The sequence below is a fragment of the Triplophysa rosa genome, linkage group LG1 (assembly GCF_024868665.1).
Source record: "Triplophysa rosa linkage group LG1, Trosa_1v2, whole genome shotgun sequence".
In the NCBI taxonomy this organism is placed as follows: Eukaryota; Metazoa; Chordata; class Actinopteri; order Cypriniformes; family Nemacheilidae; genus Triplophysa; species Triplophysa rosa.
This window is the reverse complement of record NC_079890.1, coordinates 5413953-5433345: the sequence shown is the minus strand read 5'-3', so window position 1 is coordinate 5433345 and position 19393 is coordinate 5413953. Positions and strand designations below refer to the sequence as shown.

At 38.2% G+C, this 19393-nt stretch overlaps 1 protein-coding gene across 2 annotated transcripts in view; it reads right to left on the bottom strand.

The window, feature by feature from the left end:
* Position 1: 1 nt before the first annotated feature.
* Positions 2-19393, bottom strand: part of LOC130554834 (phosphofurin acidic cluster sorting protein 1-like) — a 51950-nt gene continuing 32558 nt past the window's right edge. The window contains exons 2-24 of one of the 2 annotated variants that reach the window (XM_057334707.1): positions 16809-16896; positions 16191-16280; positions 15748-15873; positions 15522-15666; positions 14088-14176; positions 13656-13733; positions 12134-12193; positions 11765-11925; positions 10196-10289; positions 9093-9176; positions 8847-8968; positions 8644-8773; positions 7527-7631; positions 7292-7398; positions 7059-7213; positions 6739-6849; positions 6389-6491; positions 6235-6277; positions 6052-6094; positions 5611-5749; positions 5297-5535; positions 4578-4697; positions 2-3734 (exon numbers count right to left, since the gene is read on the bottom strand). In XM_057334707.1, the coding sequence (XP_057190690.1) occupies positions 3616-3734; positions 4578-4697; positions 5297-5535; positions 5611-5749; positions 6052-6094; positions 6235-6277; positions 6389-6491; positions 6739-6849; positions 7059-7213; positions 7292-7398; positions 7527-7631; positions 8644-8773; positions 8847-8968; positions 9093-9176; positions 10196-10289; positions 11765-11925; positions 12134-12193; positions 13656-13733; positions 14088-14176; positions 15522-15666; positions 15748-15873; positions 16191-16280; positions 16809-16896 (2551 nt within the window). In that variant the 3' untranslated portion in view covers positions 2-3615. The remainder of the gene's footprint in view (positions 3735-4577; positions 4698-5296; positions 5536-5610; positions 5750-6051; positions 6095-6234; positions 6278-6388; positions 6492-6738; positions 6850-7058; positions 7214-7291; positions 7399-7526; positions 7632-8643; positions 8774-8846; positions 8969-9092; positions 9177-10195; positions 10290-11764; positions 11926-12133; positions 12194-13655; positions 13734-14087; positions 14177-15521; positions 15667-15747; positions 15874-16190; positions 16281-16808; positions 16897-19393) is intronic. The other variant, XM_057334709.1, reaches the window with a different exon arrangement.

Below are 19393 nucleotides of genomic sequence, written 5' to 3'. Positions count from 1 at the left end.
ATACAAATCAGGTGTGTTTATTAAATAAAAAAAGAACACAAGTAACACTTCCACTGTCCATACCACATCTATTGATTGACAACTCAATTATGAAAAAGCAGTACTACAAAACATGTCAAATAAAAAAAGAACACGATAAAGTAACATAAGTTCATATTACAAGCACTTTGGATATGTACAAGCATCATCGTCTAGAGGCAAAAAGGCAAAGAGCTGAAGATTGCTAAAAGATAAATGCATGTGCAAAAATACTTCTCCACAAGCTTGGCTTCTTGGTCTTCCGTGTCTAAATATTCTTGGGTTATTATCGTTACGTAAACTAACTTTGGCCGAATCTGCTGTTTTAATCCAAAGCTTGTGGAAATCAGGCCTACTATCCCGTGAACAGGTTGTGATACATTGACGAAGTATTTGAAGTGGACAGATTTCATTTTGATTGGCTGCTCAGATCATTTGTTGACCAATCAGAAGGCTCACATCCACTTCATGGTTTCTATAGAACATTACACATTACAAATCAACACAGGTACAGAGGTACTAGGACAGATACAGCCAGGCAATGACCTGACTCCAAACATCACACGGGTAAAGAGACATTTCATAGTTAAAAAACAGAATGGAATGTAGCGCGTCAAAACGCTTTTATTTTAGACTAAAAATGAATCATTTGGGAAAATTCTGTACTTGACAAATCCCAAACTGCTCCATAAATACTGAAAAGCTTTTCTTTTAACTGTACACAAAAAACACAAAAGCTTACACTCTTTGGCAGTGATGCTTCTTTTTCCAATCCTTTGCATCCATTTCAAATTTAAACCCGAATGCAAAAAGTAATGGTTGATTAACCACATTGTTACAAGTTTGGGGTCTGCTAATCTTGCAAGCTTAAAACACGAACGGCATGTGTAACAGCATTACAAAAACTTAAAAATGTTCAATTATTTAAAACATTTCAACATTGTATTGTCAACAGGACAGTGTTCCATCACTATGAATTTAAACAATATGTTATTAATAAAAAGCCACTATGTAGAAACTGGTCATACATCTATTTTTTGTCCCAAGTTAGCCTAACAAAGGTAATGTTATCATTTTGGTGGTTTATTTACTTATGAAAAATATGGGCAGATACAGGACAGCTGTGTTAAATGTATAAAAACTAAATAAACAAACAAAACACTATTTCTAAACATCACTTTAAGGAGCAGGTAAAAACAATAAAATATCTAATTGACCCATTTAGATTTTAATACTTTGCTGTTTTTAATACTTTTTTCCACAAAGACAAGGATACTTTCATCCCAGTAAGGGCTTTATGGACAAGTTACCCAAATAAAAAGGGCGGATTTTGGGTGAATCTCACAAAAACATGCTGGGGTGCATTGCCACCCAAAAGGCAATTTCTTTTCAAGGTATTACAGTAAAAAATACTGTAACGCTGTGATTTTAACATTTTAATCCGCGCACCCTTGAATAATATCTAATTATTATGACAATTTTGTGCATTGCATTTTTATATTTTAATGTTCCTAAACAGGCTTCACTTTACTTAAGCCAAATATGTTTTATTTCTTGCTTCAGATTTCTCTTGACCCGTTAAGTGAGATTCACCCTCTGAATTCATATCGCTAAAAGGAATCCGACAAATAAATTATGATGTAACAATAATTCTACATTAATCCATTCAAGTTCAAGTTTCAATGGTTAGAAGTACTGTAAGCTGGGTAAAAAGATGCTGAATGTTGTGAAGAAACACCACAGACTAATCATACCAGTGACCGCTATTGTCCAAAAACACTCCACAACCAAACAAGCACAACCTGCGTCACTATAAAACTGTGGCACGACATCATGTCATAGATAACATTTTTTTATTGTTTGTTTTGTTATTATTTTAAAACCACATTTCAAACAGTAACACCTCTGCTAGATGCATTACCTAACACCTACAAGAAAATCGAACAAACGTTCTAGACAAAATAGAACAACGTTACTTCAGTGAAAGCTGCCTTTGACAATAACGCGACAGCTAGCAAATAAAGGGACTTTGTAGCTCTAAACCGAATGATCAGAGATCAGCCTTTCAGTTCATGAACCTTATAGGTACTGATCTCAAGAGGTGAGCTGATCCCACGCTTGTTGTAACAGAGGATTTCGTATGAGGAGCTAGCTGACAAAAACGTTGTGCTTTGGACGAAGATGTGTAAAGGTGAGTTCGAGTGCATAGCGTTTGACAACTAAAGTCTAACCCAGGTTTCCTTTCCGTACATATGTTTTCCGTAACTGTAAAGATTCACCCGAGAGCGCGAAATCGACAACTTCCCACGATTCTGCCAACCAAGCCTTTAACATCGCAATTTCGGAAATGTTCATCGCCAACCTTGCGGATCCTCTGCTTCAGCCCTTTTGCTAAACTATATGACATTGTTCGCGAAAAACAATCTCAATGTGTGCAACTCTGTGACACTCTTCCACAATGTTTACATTCTGATAGGCCAGAGTGATCTTTGGAGATATGGTTCATGGAAAGAAATAAAACCATAGGATGAGCTACATATATTGAAGCTAAAAAGGTCACTTTTAAAAGTACTCAAAATAGAACCAAACGATCAAGAGCTCTTCCGACACAGTCTGTGTACAAAATAATACAAAACTAATGGAACTATTTTATGTTCTTTTTATATCGATTTAGCACTGCGTCGCTGTGAATCGGTTAAACGCTGATGTAAACCTTCCATATACTGAAGGAAATGCAAGACGCGAGCTACAGCAGCACGGTTAGCACAGCTCAACACATGCACGGATACATAAAGTGCACCATTGAACTAACGTAAAAAGAAGTAGGAAAACTTTGCTAGTGGTTTTATGGTTGATGTAGTTTAAGACATGCAGGTTAGAGGTCAATGATGGAATTTGCGCGAAAAACTCATCGGTTGGCTGACGGGCGGCATGTGGCGCCACCTCCAAACGTCGGTGAGAAGTTTTGCAATTCTCGTCTATGCTCAAGTGAGACAAAACGACATCAGGAAATTTTCCCTTGCGAAAATAAACCATCGTTTTTGACAAAATCCCACAAAAAAACGGTCATTTCATAAAACCAGAGTGGTCACACACTACATCGCATGTCAAATATAATAACTTTCTCTACTGTGTAGTGGCCTCTGATGTTATAAACAAGCTTCTCGAGCAAAAGAAAAATGACTGTAGTAACTGTGATATTTTAGCAGAAACTATGGTTACCATGGTTCCCAAAGGGTCAAACTGCTTTTATAAGTTATGCTTTAACAATGACGCAATAATGCTAAATCCAATGTGGTCATATGCAGGTTTTCATGTAATTGATGCCATATCGTGCTGTTAGTGATCAGGTCGATGGTTGGTTTAAAATTTTGTGCTTGGCCCCCATATGTGGCTTTGGGACCTTTCGATAAATAAAAGTGACTAGCGCCGATAAAAGTCTATGAACCCAGCGAATCGGTCTTCAACTACACCTACACACCATAACGCAGTCATGTCACACAACTGCATTTGGCCGGCATTCTGAGTGGCGGTGATGGTGTGCAATGGGGTGTAGGTTGAGGGTTGAAGAGGCGGGTTAGAAAGCTGCCGGCCATCCTAGGACGGTGGTTTGCCGTAGCCAAACAATCCAACCGGGAGATACTTGACGTGAGTCGGCCACTGAGCTGCTAACTGGAAGAACTTCACGTCATTCCACTCGCCGCCATCAATGGTAACTGAGAAAAGGGAAAAACGTTTGTGCAATATTACAGTCAAATATTTTGTTTTGTCTTGTTTTTTTTTAATATGGCAGCTCAATTATTTATTAAAACTGAAATGGCTCACATTTTCCCATTTACTTGATTTTAGTGGTCTTACAAAGGCAGAAAGTGGTCTAAGATTGGTTCCCGTATAATGTGCACAGATTGATGTCTAAAATGTATTTATTTTTCTTCTTACCGATATTCGCACTGAATATTACAATATTAAAAACGGCAAAAATAAAACAAAAAAATCCATAGATATCACTGTTGGTTCCTACTGATAACACTTTGTCTGACAATCAGATGTAATGAAACCAGTTTTCCAGTATGGTAATGTGACATTCAAAATATACAGTACCCTACAGAATAAATATACGAAATAATATAAAAATAATATAAATTATAAATCTAATATGGTAACGCTTTACAATCATAGAAGGTTCTATTTGTTATCATTAGCAAATGCATTAGCTAACATTGAGCAATATAGTTTTTCAGCATTTATTAATCCTTGTTAATATTAGTTAATGTCAATACATGTCAATGTTTGTTTATGGTGCATTAACTAATGCTAACAGACACACAATGTTTGATTTTAAAAATGTATTAGTAAATGCTGAAATAAACATGACATACGATGAATAAATCCTGAAGAAGTATTGTTCATTGCTAGTTCATGTTAGCTAATGCATTAACTAATTGTTAAGAAATAGAACCTCATTGTAAAGCATGACATCTAATATATATAAAATAATTTGATCAATTGAATCTGATCACGTGATCAAGAATCTGATGTATCCTGATCAAGTCCTTCACCTTTCAGAATGGTCGGCTGCTGTTTGGCTGAACAGATGAGCCTGCTGATGCCCTCAATGACTTGACTCTTCGAGTCCATCTCTTTCTCTTTAGGTTTCTTCCCCAAGAAAATAGTAGGAACTGCAAAAAAAAAAGAAGCAAGAGAAAAGCAAGGATTAATATGACACCAAATCAAAAATGTTTAGTTGCAATGTAATACAGAGTATATAAAGCTACATTGACACAAATCAACACACAAAAAATTGGTCCAAATAGCTATAAATAAATTCAGTAATATGATATTTTAAATGATTATTATTTAGTTATTGTTTGGAAGGATATATATATATGAAGAGTTCGGATGCAAAAGTCTCTAAGTGGTGTTTGAAATTTTCTCCTAAAATGAGCGTTTAGGTTCTACATACATTTCAGAAGAAAAATGTCAGACGGCACTTCGAGGCAAATTTTCTCTCTTGCAATGATGTTTATGATGGCACCGAGCGATGCAGAAACACCAACACAGAGCTATAAATGACAGACCAGTATATGGTCCACGATAAAAGTCTTCAAAAAGATCTAGTTCAAAGCGCAAGTGCCAAGTTCTTAGTGCCAGACAGGGTTCAACATCAAACCTAAGTTTTGGTCTACGGGGTCGTTCTCATTTCTAGCTCTACTGGTGTTTCTTCACAGCCACTGTGGTCTGCATAGACACATTTTAGGAGTGGTTACAGTCTGCTTACCTTTCTTGTTTTTCTCTTTGGTGACCACAGTCATGGCCATTGTGTTGACAGGGGCTTGAGGCTCGCTGGCTCCCCCTCCTGGCAATCGGGTGACCTGCAGGGACCAGAAGGCGCTTTTCAGAGTGTTTTTACAACCCGTGTCTCTCCTCTCTCCTTCTCGACGCTTGTCAGCCAGAGATGCCAGCCAGTAATCCACCTGCAGCCCAATGGCGTCCACCCCGTGAGACATGCTAGGACTCCTGAGAAAGACATCCCATTTACTAGCAGGACTCTTTCTTCTGCATTACAAATAAAACTGTTGACTGGACATTTACCCCTGTACGGCCAAACCTCCGCCCATCGATGGAGAGGAAGGGGGCGTGGCTGTCTCTTTTAGACTGGCAGGTGAACCGTGGGAGGGTGGAGAGGTGGAGGGGACAGCCAAGGTCACAACAACACCCTCCTCTGTGTCACCTAGACAACATAGACGCTAGATATAATGAGTTTTTATAAACGATGTCACATACAAAACGTCACATGCATAGCTGTTAACTGTATCAAACTCCAAATGATTCGTTTTCTTAATTTATATCTGGAAGTGGACGTGCCTTTAACCTGAAGTTCGTGAAATTACATGATAAATTGCAACTCGGTTCCCATAGGAATTCAATTAAAATGACATCATTAATGTAAATGTCCTTAATATCGTCTAATAATTCTAAATGTAAAATAAAGGAAAAATCGTATAAGCTCACATAAGAGACAAAAACACTCACCTGCGGCTGACTGGCCCGGCTCAATCAATCCCACTTTCACCACCTGTAAAACATCAATTCTTTTTGTAAACATTTGAAATGCAAACTAGTTGTCATGATTACTGCAAATATATTTTGCACCGTTCATTTCCTCAATTCAACATGGCATGCACAATCATAAGCATTGACGATTTTCCCACTCACCCCAATAAAAGGGATAAATTTCTGGTAGGAATCTTCATCCCTTCTGCAGAAGAAGAGAGAGAATTTCGAAATGTTCAAACACATGCTTGTAGCGGGACATTAAGGTAGGAATCATCTCATTCTTCAAGTGGACAGAGGATGCATTGTGACTTACGTTCTGTGCTTGCAGGTGAGCATGGCTTCGGCAATGGGCAGCTGGTGAGTGAGAACTGCACCACTGATGTACTGAGCGATACGAGCCGCTACATCCATCGAATCTGCCGGGAACAATGATTATATGACACTGAGATGTTTGTAACTACATCAACAATGAAACCAAAAATGTGACTGTTCAGCCATAAGACGTTTTTTTTTTTTACAAAAAATTGCAATACTGGATCAAAATAAAAATGCACTCACAAAAAACTGCTCGCAGTACACAAAGTAAACACGTAGTGTGCGAGGTCATGTGACAACAATGTAGTCAACACAACAGTCTGAATTTAATGTTGTGTGTATGTGTACCTGTCTGTGGAGGTTCAGATCGGTTGAACAGGTCTCTCCACGCGCCATCCAGAAATGCTGCACTGTAGCGGTTGTCAAGGGCGCCCAGGTGCTTAGCAACAGGATGAGAACCTGAACGACAATAAAAAGAAAAGAAAGACACCTGATCTGAATGGTGGCTAATTGATGTCTGTTTTCCCAAAAATATATCTGTCAAAGATCAACTAAAAATCACTACACTACCCTACAAACAATTTAGTGCAGTGTAATAATACCAAGACAGTATTTTGTCTCATTTGTTATCGATCGGTGATGTTTCTATTGTTGTTGTGTATACACACCCAGAGGCACAACCAGGAAGCGGATGTGATTGAGCCAATCAGATGTCTTATTGGCCAGCTGAGTGACAAAGAACTGCAGGACAGAGCCAAGATAACTCTGACCCCCGACCACCGCCACCTTCACAGGCCGCGGCATAGAGGAGTTACAGTTGCAACTACGCAAAGAGAGACAATGTCTTTTATCATATTCAGGAATTCTTTGCGCTTTAAAGTTGAACATTTGTGTGACTTACAACTTTTGTATCCGTGTAAGCAGAGCAGACAGAACTGCCTGAATCTCTGCACCAGAACACGTACACACCACAGGATGCTTCTGGACCTGCAAATGTTCTGCAACATACTAAACACACACATCACAAGACAATCATAATTCATACTGTGTTTCATTATGAATTCAAATGACATTTTAATTTGACATAAATTAGGATAAAATCAAATACACACACACACACACACTCTCTCATTTACCTGTCCTTGCCAGTCAGTGCCATTGACCAAAATGAGACTTTCAGGAAGAGCTGTATCAGATAACAGAATCTGATTCAATTGATCATACACAGCCTTCCTGAGGACCTACACACACACGCACACGCGCACACACGCACACACGCACACACAAGCATCGCACACACACCACACACACACACACAACACACACACACGCGCGCACACAGCGCGCGCACACACACACACACACACACACACACACACACACACAAGACAAAGAAGGTTGCTTTGGGATGAGTCAGCCAAGCATTAATAATTCAAAGTAACTCTGCAGAACAAAATGAAACAGCGCATTAACATTCCTTATTTAAACCACTTAGAGAAAAAAAGAGAGAGGGAGAAACAGAAAATCACAGGCGACTGTATCAAGGTGAGCCAATCACAAGCGGACAACAATAAACACTGGAGTAGACAGGGTTTAAAACATTCATGAGCCATGTCTTGTCACTATCAGTTACTCACTAATAGTTTTCATAAAGCATCCGTTAACTCCTCCCCTTCAACTGTCAGTCTGCTGCCAGTTTCGTTTCAAAATGCAACGGCTGTTTTAATACATCCAATCAATTCGCAGTGAAAAACGCAAGCCACACCCACTCATTTTCGCCTTTTAAATTCGAATGAAAAAAATAGTGGCTGTGGCCTTCATCTTTCTCTGCGATTTGATTGGATGTATAAAAACTGCCGTTGCATTTTGAAATTGAAAGGAAGTGCATTTTCAGATTTTAACTAAAGATTATGAGGGCACACGTATTTTAAAAAGAGAATGACCCACGTCGATCAACTATTTACAATAAACGCTGCAATATTTCAAGAAAAAAATTGCCATGGTAATTTTTTATTTCACTTCGACTTTAAGTTTTAAAGTTGTTCATTTCACGTTGTGATTCAGTTTTGTTTGTTGCATTTTGTTCCAACGTTTGTGTAGCGTTAAAAAAACAAATCAGGAAGTGCTAAATAGTTTTCTTAAGCGTTCCATGTGAAATGTCAATACTTCTGAAGTGTGTCTTAATCCTTTTAATTTGACTACCGGCCGACGTCTTTAGACATCTGTGGCAAACAAACTGTGCAAGGATGTTACCTGTGTGCTGTGGCCGAGCTCAGGTGATCTCTCACTGTCTGAGCTGTTGGTTCGTTCGCTCAGCGGTTTCGTGAGCTGACGGTCCTTCTGAGGAGTGCTGCGCTTCCGGGGCGTGTGTCCTCCGTCCAGCCTACACACACACGAACACATCTAAAGTCTTGTTCAGAAATGCAAGTTTATGCGTGTGCTGGGTGTGTTCTGACCTGGGCGACGGCATGGGCTGAGTCTCATTCTTGCTGGTTTTTAATGGTGTACGAGGTTTTTCAGCCACGGACACCGTTATGGATGGGCCGCCTTCAGTAAACAAGTCTTGATCATTGAGTTCCTGCACGCACACGTGAGCATTCAATTCAAATGAGCCACGTGACTAACAAATCATAACACAATTCCAGCGCTCACTGGCTGGGAATGGGAGAGCGTGGGGGGGAAAATGTAGGTCAGCGTCTCACCAGAGTGTCGGTCTCAGACAGCGGCTCCTCCAGGTTGCGGCTGCGGGAGTGTTTGAGTTTATCTGACGGTGGCTGCTCCCCCTGCTGGTCACATACAAGAACTGTATTTATTTACTAAACACTTCGAACCCTGCCTAAAATGTACAATTATCAAGCAGGCACAGTGGTCGACGTCGATAGTAACAAAATGTCCAGATATCTGCACATTTATCTGTCTGCACAATATTTCATATATATTTCAGCTTTAGCTTACTAGACACCTCAGATATGGACAATAATGGACGACGCGCCAAAGGCATTTAACTTACTATTTATATTTTGGGCCTTTTTATTGATATTGAAGGTTGAAAAAGGACAGGATATGTAAACAAACATCAGACGCATTAGTTGGTATCACCGGTTGCCTAATCTTATCAATTATAATGATAATGTCAGAGTCCAAGTATTTACTGACCTAAAAAGCCCTTTAAAGGTTAAAACAGCGATAAATGGGAATGCAGGTGCACTTAAATATTTACACAAATATAGCAACAGCCATTAGATGTGTACGCTAAACTTAGAAGATGGTAAGAATAATGTAGACTAATGTAGTGGTTCTAAACCATTTTCGAGAAGTAAATCCTCAACACTCTGTGGACTGCACCACTGCAATACACTGGGACTAAATTTCCTTAAAGTAGCCTATAAAGAAATTGACAGTTTGAAAAACTGCAAATGAGTTTCCAAAGAAATCAGCTCAGTTTACATGTAACAGACCTGCATCTTTGACTTTCAATGACAAAGTTTTTAGTTATAATTGAATTATTAATGGAGTGAAGAATACTACTAATAGTAATTAAAATGATGTCATTCAAGTTTGACTGACATATTTAATACTTTGAATTAAGTGGCAGAGTGTTCTATAAGCAAACCATTAGAAAACGTTCTGGGGTGTATAAATGCAGTCGGCTTTGTTTTGTTAAGACTTTTAACAAATTCACTTCTGGCTTAGCCAGTGATCAATGGTGGTCGAGTGGGAAATCTCAGGAAACATGTTGGGACCAGTTTAGTCACAGAAATGACACACGACATAACATGCTAAAGCCTCTTGTACACACACTCACAGGGCTGAATGGGTCTCTGCTCAGGCTCCCTTTACTGTTCAAGCTGCCGATTTCTGTCTGAGAGCTTGACTGAGACATTCCCTCGAAGAAAGGTCTGTGAGACACAAAAAGAGAAAGAAATAAGACAAATGAAGAATGTTATGAAGAAATAAATATCAAGATTTTAGCCATGTTGCCCGTTTCCCACGTTTATGTATTTGACTGGTTAGTTCATCCAAAAAACATCGTTTCATTTGCCATTATTATTACTCGCTCATTAACCGCTCATGTTTGTCTTTGCCCTTTAGAATCAAAACAGACTGGATTTTTTAAAAATGTCAATTCTATAATGTAACTTCCTGAGTGAAACACAATGTTCACCTTTTTTTTCATAAAAAGCCAACTTGAGTTCCCATGAGATTCTGGATTTACAAATGTGTTCATGTTAACTGTGGACAGGGTTCGCTATGTGTAAAAAATCCCTTTTAATCTTTTATTTAGCTGTGTAGCGTTTTATCATTTTTAAATCTAACAACATAAAAGTCTCCTTTATAAAGTGATAGTTTTCCCAAAAATGAAAATTCTCTCATCATTTATTCACCAACTCTTGTCATTTTTAACCTTTATGACTTCCTTTCTTCCGCAGAACACCAAAAAAGACATTTTGAACAAAGTTGGCCATTGAACAGCACTGGACCTCATTCACTTCTACTGTATGGACACAAAACCAATGCAAGTGAATGGAGTCCAGTTTACAACATTGTACAAAATATCTTCTTCTGTGTTCTGCGGAAGGAAGAAAGTCATACAGGTTTAAAACGACAACAGGGTGAGTAAAGGATGACAGTATTTTCCTTTTTGGGTGAACTATCCCTTTAAATATTTTCTTCCAATCTGTTTTTTTATTTTATTAAAATTTTCCCATAAAATTAAATCTGCTTAGTTTTATATTTTGTTGTGTAATGCAATGATATTTTTTAGCTTTAAATTTTGCCTTTGTCCTAATATTTTGTGACAGCTATAGGGATGCACGTAAATAAAATAACCATTTTATTGTCAGCCTTGCTTAAAATTAAAACCAAAAAACATCATGAGGCACTTCGTTTCAGAGGCATTGTGATTTCAAAATTAATCGTGTCCAAGACAAGAAACATTTCTTTTCAATAAAGTAAAGAGTTTAACGATCTGGCTTAAAAATCTCTGCAGAAACACCTTAAATGGTTTTAACACACAAATAGTCTAACTCGCCCAATAAATAAAAGTATGAGCAAAAGCATTTGTCTCTAGAAGACTTGCAATGTATAGCACAACAACAACAGGTTTGGAACGATATGAAGGTGAGTAAATGGCGACGAAATTTTAATGAAATCCTTAATACTGTTCTAATAAGAGTCACCCCCCCCCCAAATAACAGTGGCAACAACATAATAAGTATCTGCAGTTTTGGCCTCATGCCTTGATCAGCAGATAATCCCATCCAATAGAGAAGACGTTCTGGAGGTTATGTGAAAGGGCAGACAACCCAGTCTCATCACCAGAGGGCGCCCTAGCCATCATGTATTCAGCCTGTGTACGTGTGCGGCGTGTCACCTGAGCTTGGGTTTTGGAGTGCTGAGGATGCTGTCCGTCTCTTCCATTTCAGGGCCGCTGTCGCTGGGGTTGTACATTTCCAGACTGTCGTAGAGTTCATCCAGATCCTCCTCCACTTCTTGGATCTGCTCGCGGGACACGTGCTCTAGCCCAAAGCCCACCTACACATGCATAAAGTGTCGTTATTAACCGTCAACATTCTGTATACCGTAGAATTGTTTTGATGAAAACGTGGGAATAAAAGGGCAACGATGTCAGAGACAGTCAGATAAAGAAATAATGCTACAGAAGTGTAGAGAACGTGAGTTTGCAAAGAAATGTTATCACAGTCGTATGTCAGAGAAAAAGGCAAAAGAAGTGAGACATTACCTCATCTGACACCTTAAACCTTTTCAGCAGGGCCACAAACTTCTGCTTGATGTTCGGTTGCTGGAGGTCAAAAAGAATGAAAAAAGAGATTAAATAATGCTCAGAATTTCAATACTGCATGAAATCTACATTTATTTGACCAAATATTTGGTCGTGGTGTTACTGAGCACAATTTATCAAGGCCCGCTACTCCACGGGAAGAAAATGTCTTTGTAACTGATCATCAAAATGTAAAAGGTCTTTCCCTCTAGCCATCCATCATAAAAAGAGAGAAAATTTTCACAATCCAATAAAATCCACAAGCATACATTTAACCAGATAATCTGTTTTTACTTGATAATGCCGACAGTGGCAAACATAACTTCATGTTGATTTTTAAGCATTATGCATTTTGATGCAGACATTTTTTTCTTCATACAATTTTATTTTCATCTTAACACACCTCTTTATTTTTCATAATTATATCTCTTTGTTGCAGTAACTACTGCCTAAATGTATGTAAAGCTGCAAATTTGTGAACCGAGAAAAGTGCAATATACAGTAAATAAAACTGAACTGATTTTTTTAGTAACTCAAAGCGTGTTTGTTAGTTGAACTTTTTTTTCGTTGTTATAAGTAATTTTTGTTTTTATTTTTACTCTCAGGAATGACGAGATTTTCTCTTAGTTGCGTATTTGCAACAGACAAGGAAACTAATATTAATAAAATCCAAACGAGACGTTCAAATCAGTTTGATTATTATTTTAGTTAGTTTGTAAATCATGATCACGTTTTGTTCATTTTATTTCATTTTTATTACTACTTCACTAATCAAATTTAGAAAATAGTCGTCATAGTTTAACTTTTTTTTGTTGTTGTTATAAATTATTTTTGTTTTTATTTTTACTCTCAGGAATGACGAAATTTTCTCTTAGTTGTGTATTTGCAACAGACAAGGAAACTAATATTACTAAAATACAAATGAGACGTTCAAATCAGTTTGATTATTATTTTAGTTAGTTTGTAAATCATGATCACGTTTTGTTCATTTTATTTCATTTTTATTACTACTTCACTAATCAAATTTAGAAAATAGTCGTTAGTTGAACTTTTTTTCGTTGTTACAAGTTATTTTTGTTTTTATTTTTACTCTCAGGAATGACGAGATTTTCTCTTAGTTGCGTATTTGCAACAGACAAGGAAACTAATATTAATAAAATACAAACGAGACGTTCAAATCAGTTTGATTATTATTTTAGTTAGTTTGTAAATCATGATCACGTTTTATTCATTTTATTTCATTTTTATTACTACTTCACTAATCAAATTTAGAAAATAGTTTTTTTGCCTTTGTTTTTACTTCAGCTTCAGTTAAGGACAGGAACCCCGACAGACATGTACTTATTTCATTCCACCACACAAAGTGAAGAATATGATCATTTTAAGAGTTACAGTGTGTGCATAAGTGAGAAAGATTTAAATGGAGCTTGGTTCAGTCATTTATAATCATTAGTAAAGCTACTGGAGAGGGAGTGTGTCTTACTCTAGTGATGGATGCGTTGGAAGTGAGTTTGCGTCTGGGTTTCTTCTTCCTAACCTCCTCCTCTTCGTCATCTAGATACTGAAGCAAAAACAGATTTAACAAACACACATTTTATTGGATGACCAGACATCCGGCTGATCACACGCACGCACACACGCACACTCCCATTTTAATATCGGCCTTGGATGATCTGATCTAATAATCCTTTAATCTTACCACAAACGTAACGCTTCAAGCTGAATTCTCAGTTATTATAACTGAACTTCAGATTACCTTCGCCCGATCTGTTTCACTGCACATTAATATCAGACATACCAAAGATGTTATGTGAAGTCCTGCATGTATGCGCTCGCTTTATCTGATGGGCAGTTCTTTTCTTTTAAAGCTGCACATGACAGGCAAAGTTTAACCAGGTGTACACTCTTCACTTACATGGTGAACGGGGTCATCGCTGCCCTCCTGCTCGGACGAGTAGCTCTCCTCTTCTTCCTCCGAGTAGTTATCAATGTCTGGAGATCGATCTGGTCTGGAGGAAAGACGGAAAAGAATAAGCGTGACGTTCATTTTATTTGCATTACTCCATTGCTGTGTGCAAGTGTTGGTTGCCACTGACTGTTACATTATTCCCCTTCAGTTTAAAAGAACATTATTTCGTGCTGAATGTGATGTTAAACAAAATACATTTTTAGTGTGGCATAGCACAAATTTAGAAAACAAACCAATAGTAATATATTTGAAAAATGTACTATTTATACTGTAGGCAGGGTTTTTCCTGCATAGAGAAATTGGAGGCGGCCGCCTCCGTCAAATGTCTTGCCGCCTCAGGCTCTCGCCAAAATTATGTTGTGAGTCTTCACAAGAAATGCTGCGTGCATTTAACAGACTGTCATTTGTAACTGCAGTTGCGACATTACGACGCGACACAGTGGAGGCGCTGTTTAGTTATCAGCACACTGAGGTGCTAAAAAGAGTTGCAGAACAAGAGCCAGCCTGTGTTTCACGGCTGTTTGTTTTGCATCCAAGTACGTTTAATTTCTTGAAATTTCTTAAATTAATATGACGTACATCATTGTAATATTTTTAGCTGTGCAGTTGGATCGTTGAATCAGCGTATACTGTACACAGCGAGTTCGCCAGTATGAATGCACATTGTGTTTAGATCGACTCGCACACGAATGACTCTTTTGAACTGATTCATTTAAACTATTGAACTTTTCGGTCACTAGCGAATATAAGAGATCCTTGAATCATTTAAAGGGAACCACAGAGAATGCAAGATGTGAATGAGCTTTGCTCATTTAGAAAGACTGGTTAATTCAGTTTGCTATTGTGTTGTACACTACAACAGTAATATTTCTACATGTATTTAGGAAAAGTTCAAAAGTATTTTTTTAAGTGATAACCTCTATTGGCATCACAGTTTTCATGTGTCTTGTCTTATGCTGTCCGTCTTTCACATTGCTGTAGGAAGACTTAATGTCACTCCTGAGGTTTGACACACTGGACTGGAATGACCACAATACTTCTAGAAATGCTGATCTGAAATGAACATTTGGATTTTTTTCTATATATTAATTTTTTATGTAAATTAGCATTTGTTTTTTCTACATTTTCTATATTCACACGGGTGGATGCTGCACATTGGTGGTGGTTGAGGAGATTCCCCCCTTCCATGTAAAGTGCCCAGAAAATCGCTATATAATTGTAACAAATTATTATTATTATTATTTATTGATCAACTACCCATTTGTAGCTTTCGGTTTGTTTTGTTTATTGTTGCGCTCTTTCACGCAGCCATTGCCGAGCCTCTCTCTAAATAGGACTATCCTGGTAAAATAACCGTCTTTGACAATAATCATCTCTCACCATTCATCTTGGCTTTTGGCCCCTCGTGGTCGATGGGTTGACTGGAGAGAGAATAAACTCTGATCTCAGCGACAGGGACTGACACATCCTTCAGCTGACTGTGCAAACCCAGAACTTGAGCACCCTCGGTCGGGTGCTGCATCACCTGAAAAAACAATCAATCAATCGATTAATGAAGGAACGATTGAGAAAGGGCATTTGAGATGAAAGATATCTGGGTGTTTACCTCCGCCATGTTGATGAGGCCGAGGGCGAGAGTCTTGTAGCCCAGGATTGTTCTGTTCTTGTATCTCTTCCTCCTCTGCAGCATAATCTGAAGTTTGTTGGCGTCTCGTTTAAGGAAGTGAGGATACTGAGAATCACACGTTTCACATCAGTGAGATTTCTAGAGCTGTCAGTGTGGAAAGCAAGGCGATCTATAATATCTTAAATAATACACATCCGTTAGCTAACATCATCTCCCAAAATATGCATTTTAAGATCTGCCATCTTTGTATTTGGGCACTCGGTTTAGGTTCTGCTGCACACGATGACATCATGACAATGAACAAAGATAGTATCAAAATACAGGATTCGAATAACTTAAAGGTGAGTAAACGATGACCGAGTTATTGTTTGTCTGATTCAATGTATGCAGTAGAATTATGGTTCCATACACAGGACACACACCTGTAATGAGAATGTGAGCTGCAGGTCGGTTTCTGTCTGACCGGTCGATGGCAACAGGATCTCATTAGAACGAAGGATTCGCTTTGAGCCCTGGAAGCGAGAGAGAGAAAAGGATGAGAGAAAATGATAATCAGTCAAGAACAGATGGTGAAAAAATCTGCAACTCTCACATCTGACACCCTGAACTCAACCAGAGAGAGCGAGAGAGATGGGTGTAAGGGGGAGAGTGGGAGAGGCGAAACAACAGAAAAATGAGAAAAAACAGGAAGTTGCTGGTCAGGCTGGTTTTGGGTAAAGCCCAACCTTATGTGTTTTTAGGGGATGTTTACACGGGATGCATTCTTTTCAAAAGTTTTCAAATGCAATCATTTATAACCTGACATATAACTTAACACTTGGAAGATATGTCTTATAGTATAAGAAATGAAGGCCAAAAATATAACATTATATCATAATATATATTATACCAATATATATAACAAAGTAATTACATTGTGATATATATATAAGATTATTTAAAAAGTACATCATCAATTTTGATTTCACACCATCTTTAAAAACAGGAATAAATAAAAGGAATAAATAAAGGCGGGTAAGGAAAGAGGAAGGTGTTAGGACCTGGAGTTTGACGGCGATGACCACAGAGGTCAAGTCTTTTTCCAGCTCTTTCAGCATCACCAGCTTCTTCAACGTCAGGTTAAAGAGCCTGCGAACACACAACAACACTTCATCACATAACGCAAATACTACAGAGCATCCCCAAAGTCAACTATCTACACATTGACTAGAGATCATACATTTTTGACATAAGATTTGAAGCAACAGACACGTAACGCTTACACTTGTTTCATGGACCCGTTTAATTTGTTTCCGAATTGTTTTCATAATACACTTTATCCATTAATTCTTAAACTGTGGCACCTTAAAGCAGGGCCGGCGCCAAGGGGGGGGCACTCGCGGGCCACAGTTTTAAGGAGGTTTAATGTTCGCAAGAGGCGCATTCAGCTTTTTTAAAAGGTACGTTATGCGTTTCATTTACTTTTAGCAAGCCTAAGTGCGGTGGTAAGTGTGCGTTAATATAGTTTAATTTGTGTTATCATTGTTCACTTGAGCCGGCATCCTGCACAAGTTCTATAAGTGACCGTGTGCCCTTGCACAGATGTGGTAGTTTTTACTTTTTTTTGTATTAATGATGCTGATTGTGTGCCCTCCCGCTGGGAGCCACTTGCCCTCCTGTTAGTCGTGGTCTGGCGTCGACTCTGCCTTAAAGGAGCAATGTGGAGATTTTAGCGGCTGACACGGAACTAAAATGTTGTTGCGTTTTCGCTTCTGTGCCGAAGGAGATAACGTATTTACGAAACGTGCTCTGTAAAGCAGTTTGTCCATTTAGGGCTATTGTACAAACAACATGCGAATTCCATGCAATGGGGCCCGCGGTGTATGCAGATAGAAATAGCTCATTCTGAGGGAAGAAAAACATAACGCTTCCTTATGTAAGGTCTTTAAACACCTCTGAAGACATAGTTATGAATATTATATTGAATTTCTGTCAATAGATCCTCTAAAAAATAACACACTGGACCTTTAAGTCATTTATCTTCACCATAGCTGACTGCATTGCTAAATGTAGATATTTTTTAAATATTTTTCTAATATAATTTTCAAATATTTTTTTTCTATATAAGAGATTTAAATTCCTATATCCAATTTTTGTGCTAAAATGTTGCATAGCCCTGCCCTGCCATCCCTATTGGTTCAAAACCCGGCTCCACGTCACAATAAATTTGATATTCAATTCTGATATTCTGATTATCAGAATTATTATATATATATAGTTTGTGCAACTGAAGTGAAGTTGAGTCATGCAAAGTATCACAAGCCCAATATTGTGAAATCCACTGCAAATTGCAAAAAAAAGGGGTTTCTGGAGAGTTTAAAATGCTTGGAGAGTGAATGGCTCAGCTAAATGCATGTTTACACGCGAGCATGGAAAGCTAACAGGGCTTTTAGTATGGCGTGTTTAAGTAGGAACATGACCACACTGAACTAAATGAATATTAAACACAGACATTAGTAAGGAAAACGAAGGGGAACGTCCACTTCCCTCTACGGGCGTCTTTGCTTCTTGTGTATTTAGTGAACTGACAATAGTTCTGCATTAAGCATGCTTAAATGAAGTGACTCTTAATGTGTCAGATATGATAGCTGTATTTATATTTCAGCACAACACGGTTAAACAACAGCACACATGACCTGGCAAGAACGACACAGAACATTCGAGCTGTTACTGGTTTCTTTGATTAATAATATATAAGCCTAACCGCTCTTTGGAGTGTGTGTGCGTGTGTGGACTGAACTGTGTGCAGTTGAAGGACGTCATGCCTTTCATGAGAGTTTATCTACATAAACAATCAAATAAATCAGGTTATTGCAGCAATAAATCTGAAGATAACGGCCACGAGGGTTCATAAAATCAAACAGTGAAGCACTACTGCATTCAGCCAATGCTGATCAAATAAAATGAAGAGTTTTAGTTTACGTCGGCATGAAAAGCTGAAAATATGTTTTCTTCCCTATTGTGATGAAGGCTAAGAACAAAATGTAGGGCAGGACTCATCCTTTGGGAACTGTTTGGATCATTGGAAGGCTGGCTATTGGACATTCAATAGTCTCACCCTCTAGATGAGACATACTGTATGTCATGAAGAGATGCTGTTTGGGGAGGGTTGATGTTTTTTTTAAAGTCCGGGTAAAGAGAATTCTGAGATTCGTTTCTAAACACATTATAGATGTTAGAATTGTATTGCTGAAACACATTACAAAGACTCAGAAGTATGTAGTACTGAATTGTGGAGTTAAACCGTTAAACAGTTTTTCACCGATTCCCTGTTCAGGATTTTTTGGGCGGGGCTAAAACGGGGGATCGATGACGCAATGGAGCGTCCGAGCATGCATGGCCCCTCCCCATATCTCCATATAAATTTGTTAAATTGTACATGTAACTTTGTCGCATTTAAAGAAAATGCAGGGGACATTGACATCTAATGGTTGATGTCGGTTGAGCTTGGTATTCGCAGTCTAAATTCTAAATATAGTTGAGCTAAGTTTAGCCAAGTAACGGTTCTTCTCGGTTTCATTTGCTTGTTATCACAAATAATCTACAGGTACTCTATTGTATTCGGATGTGTACTGGAAGTTAAATT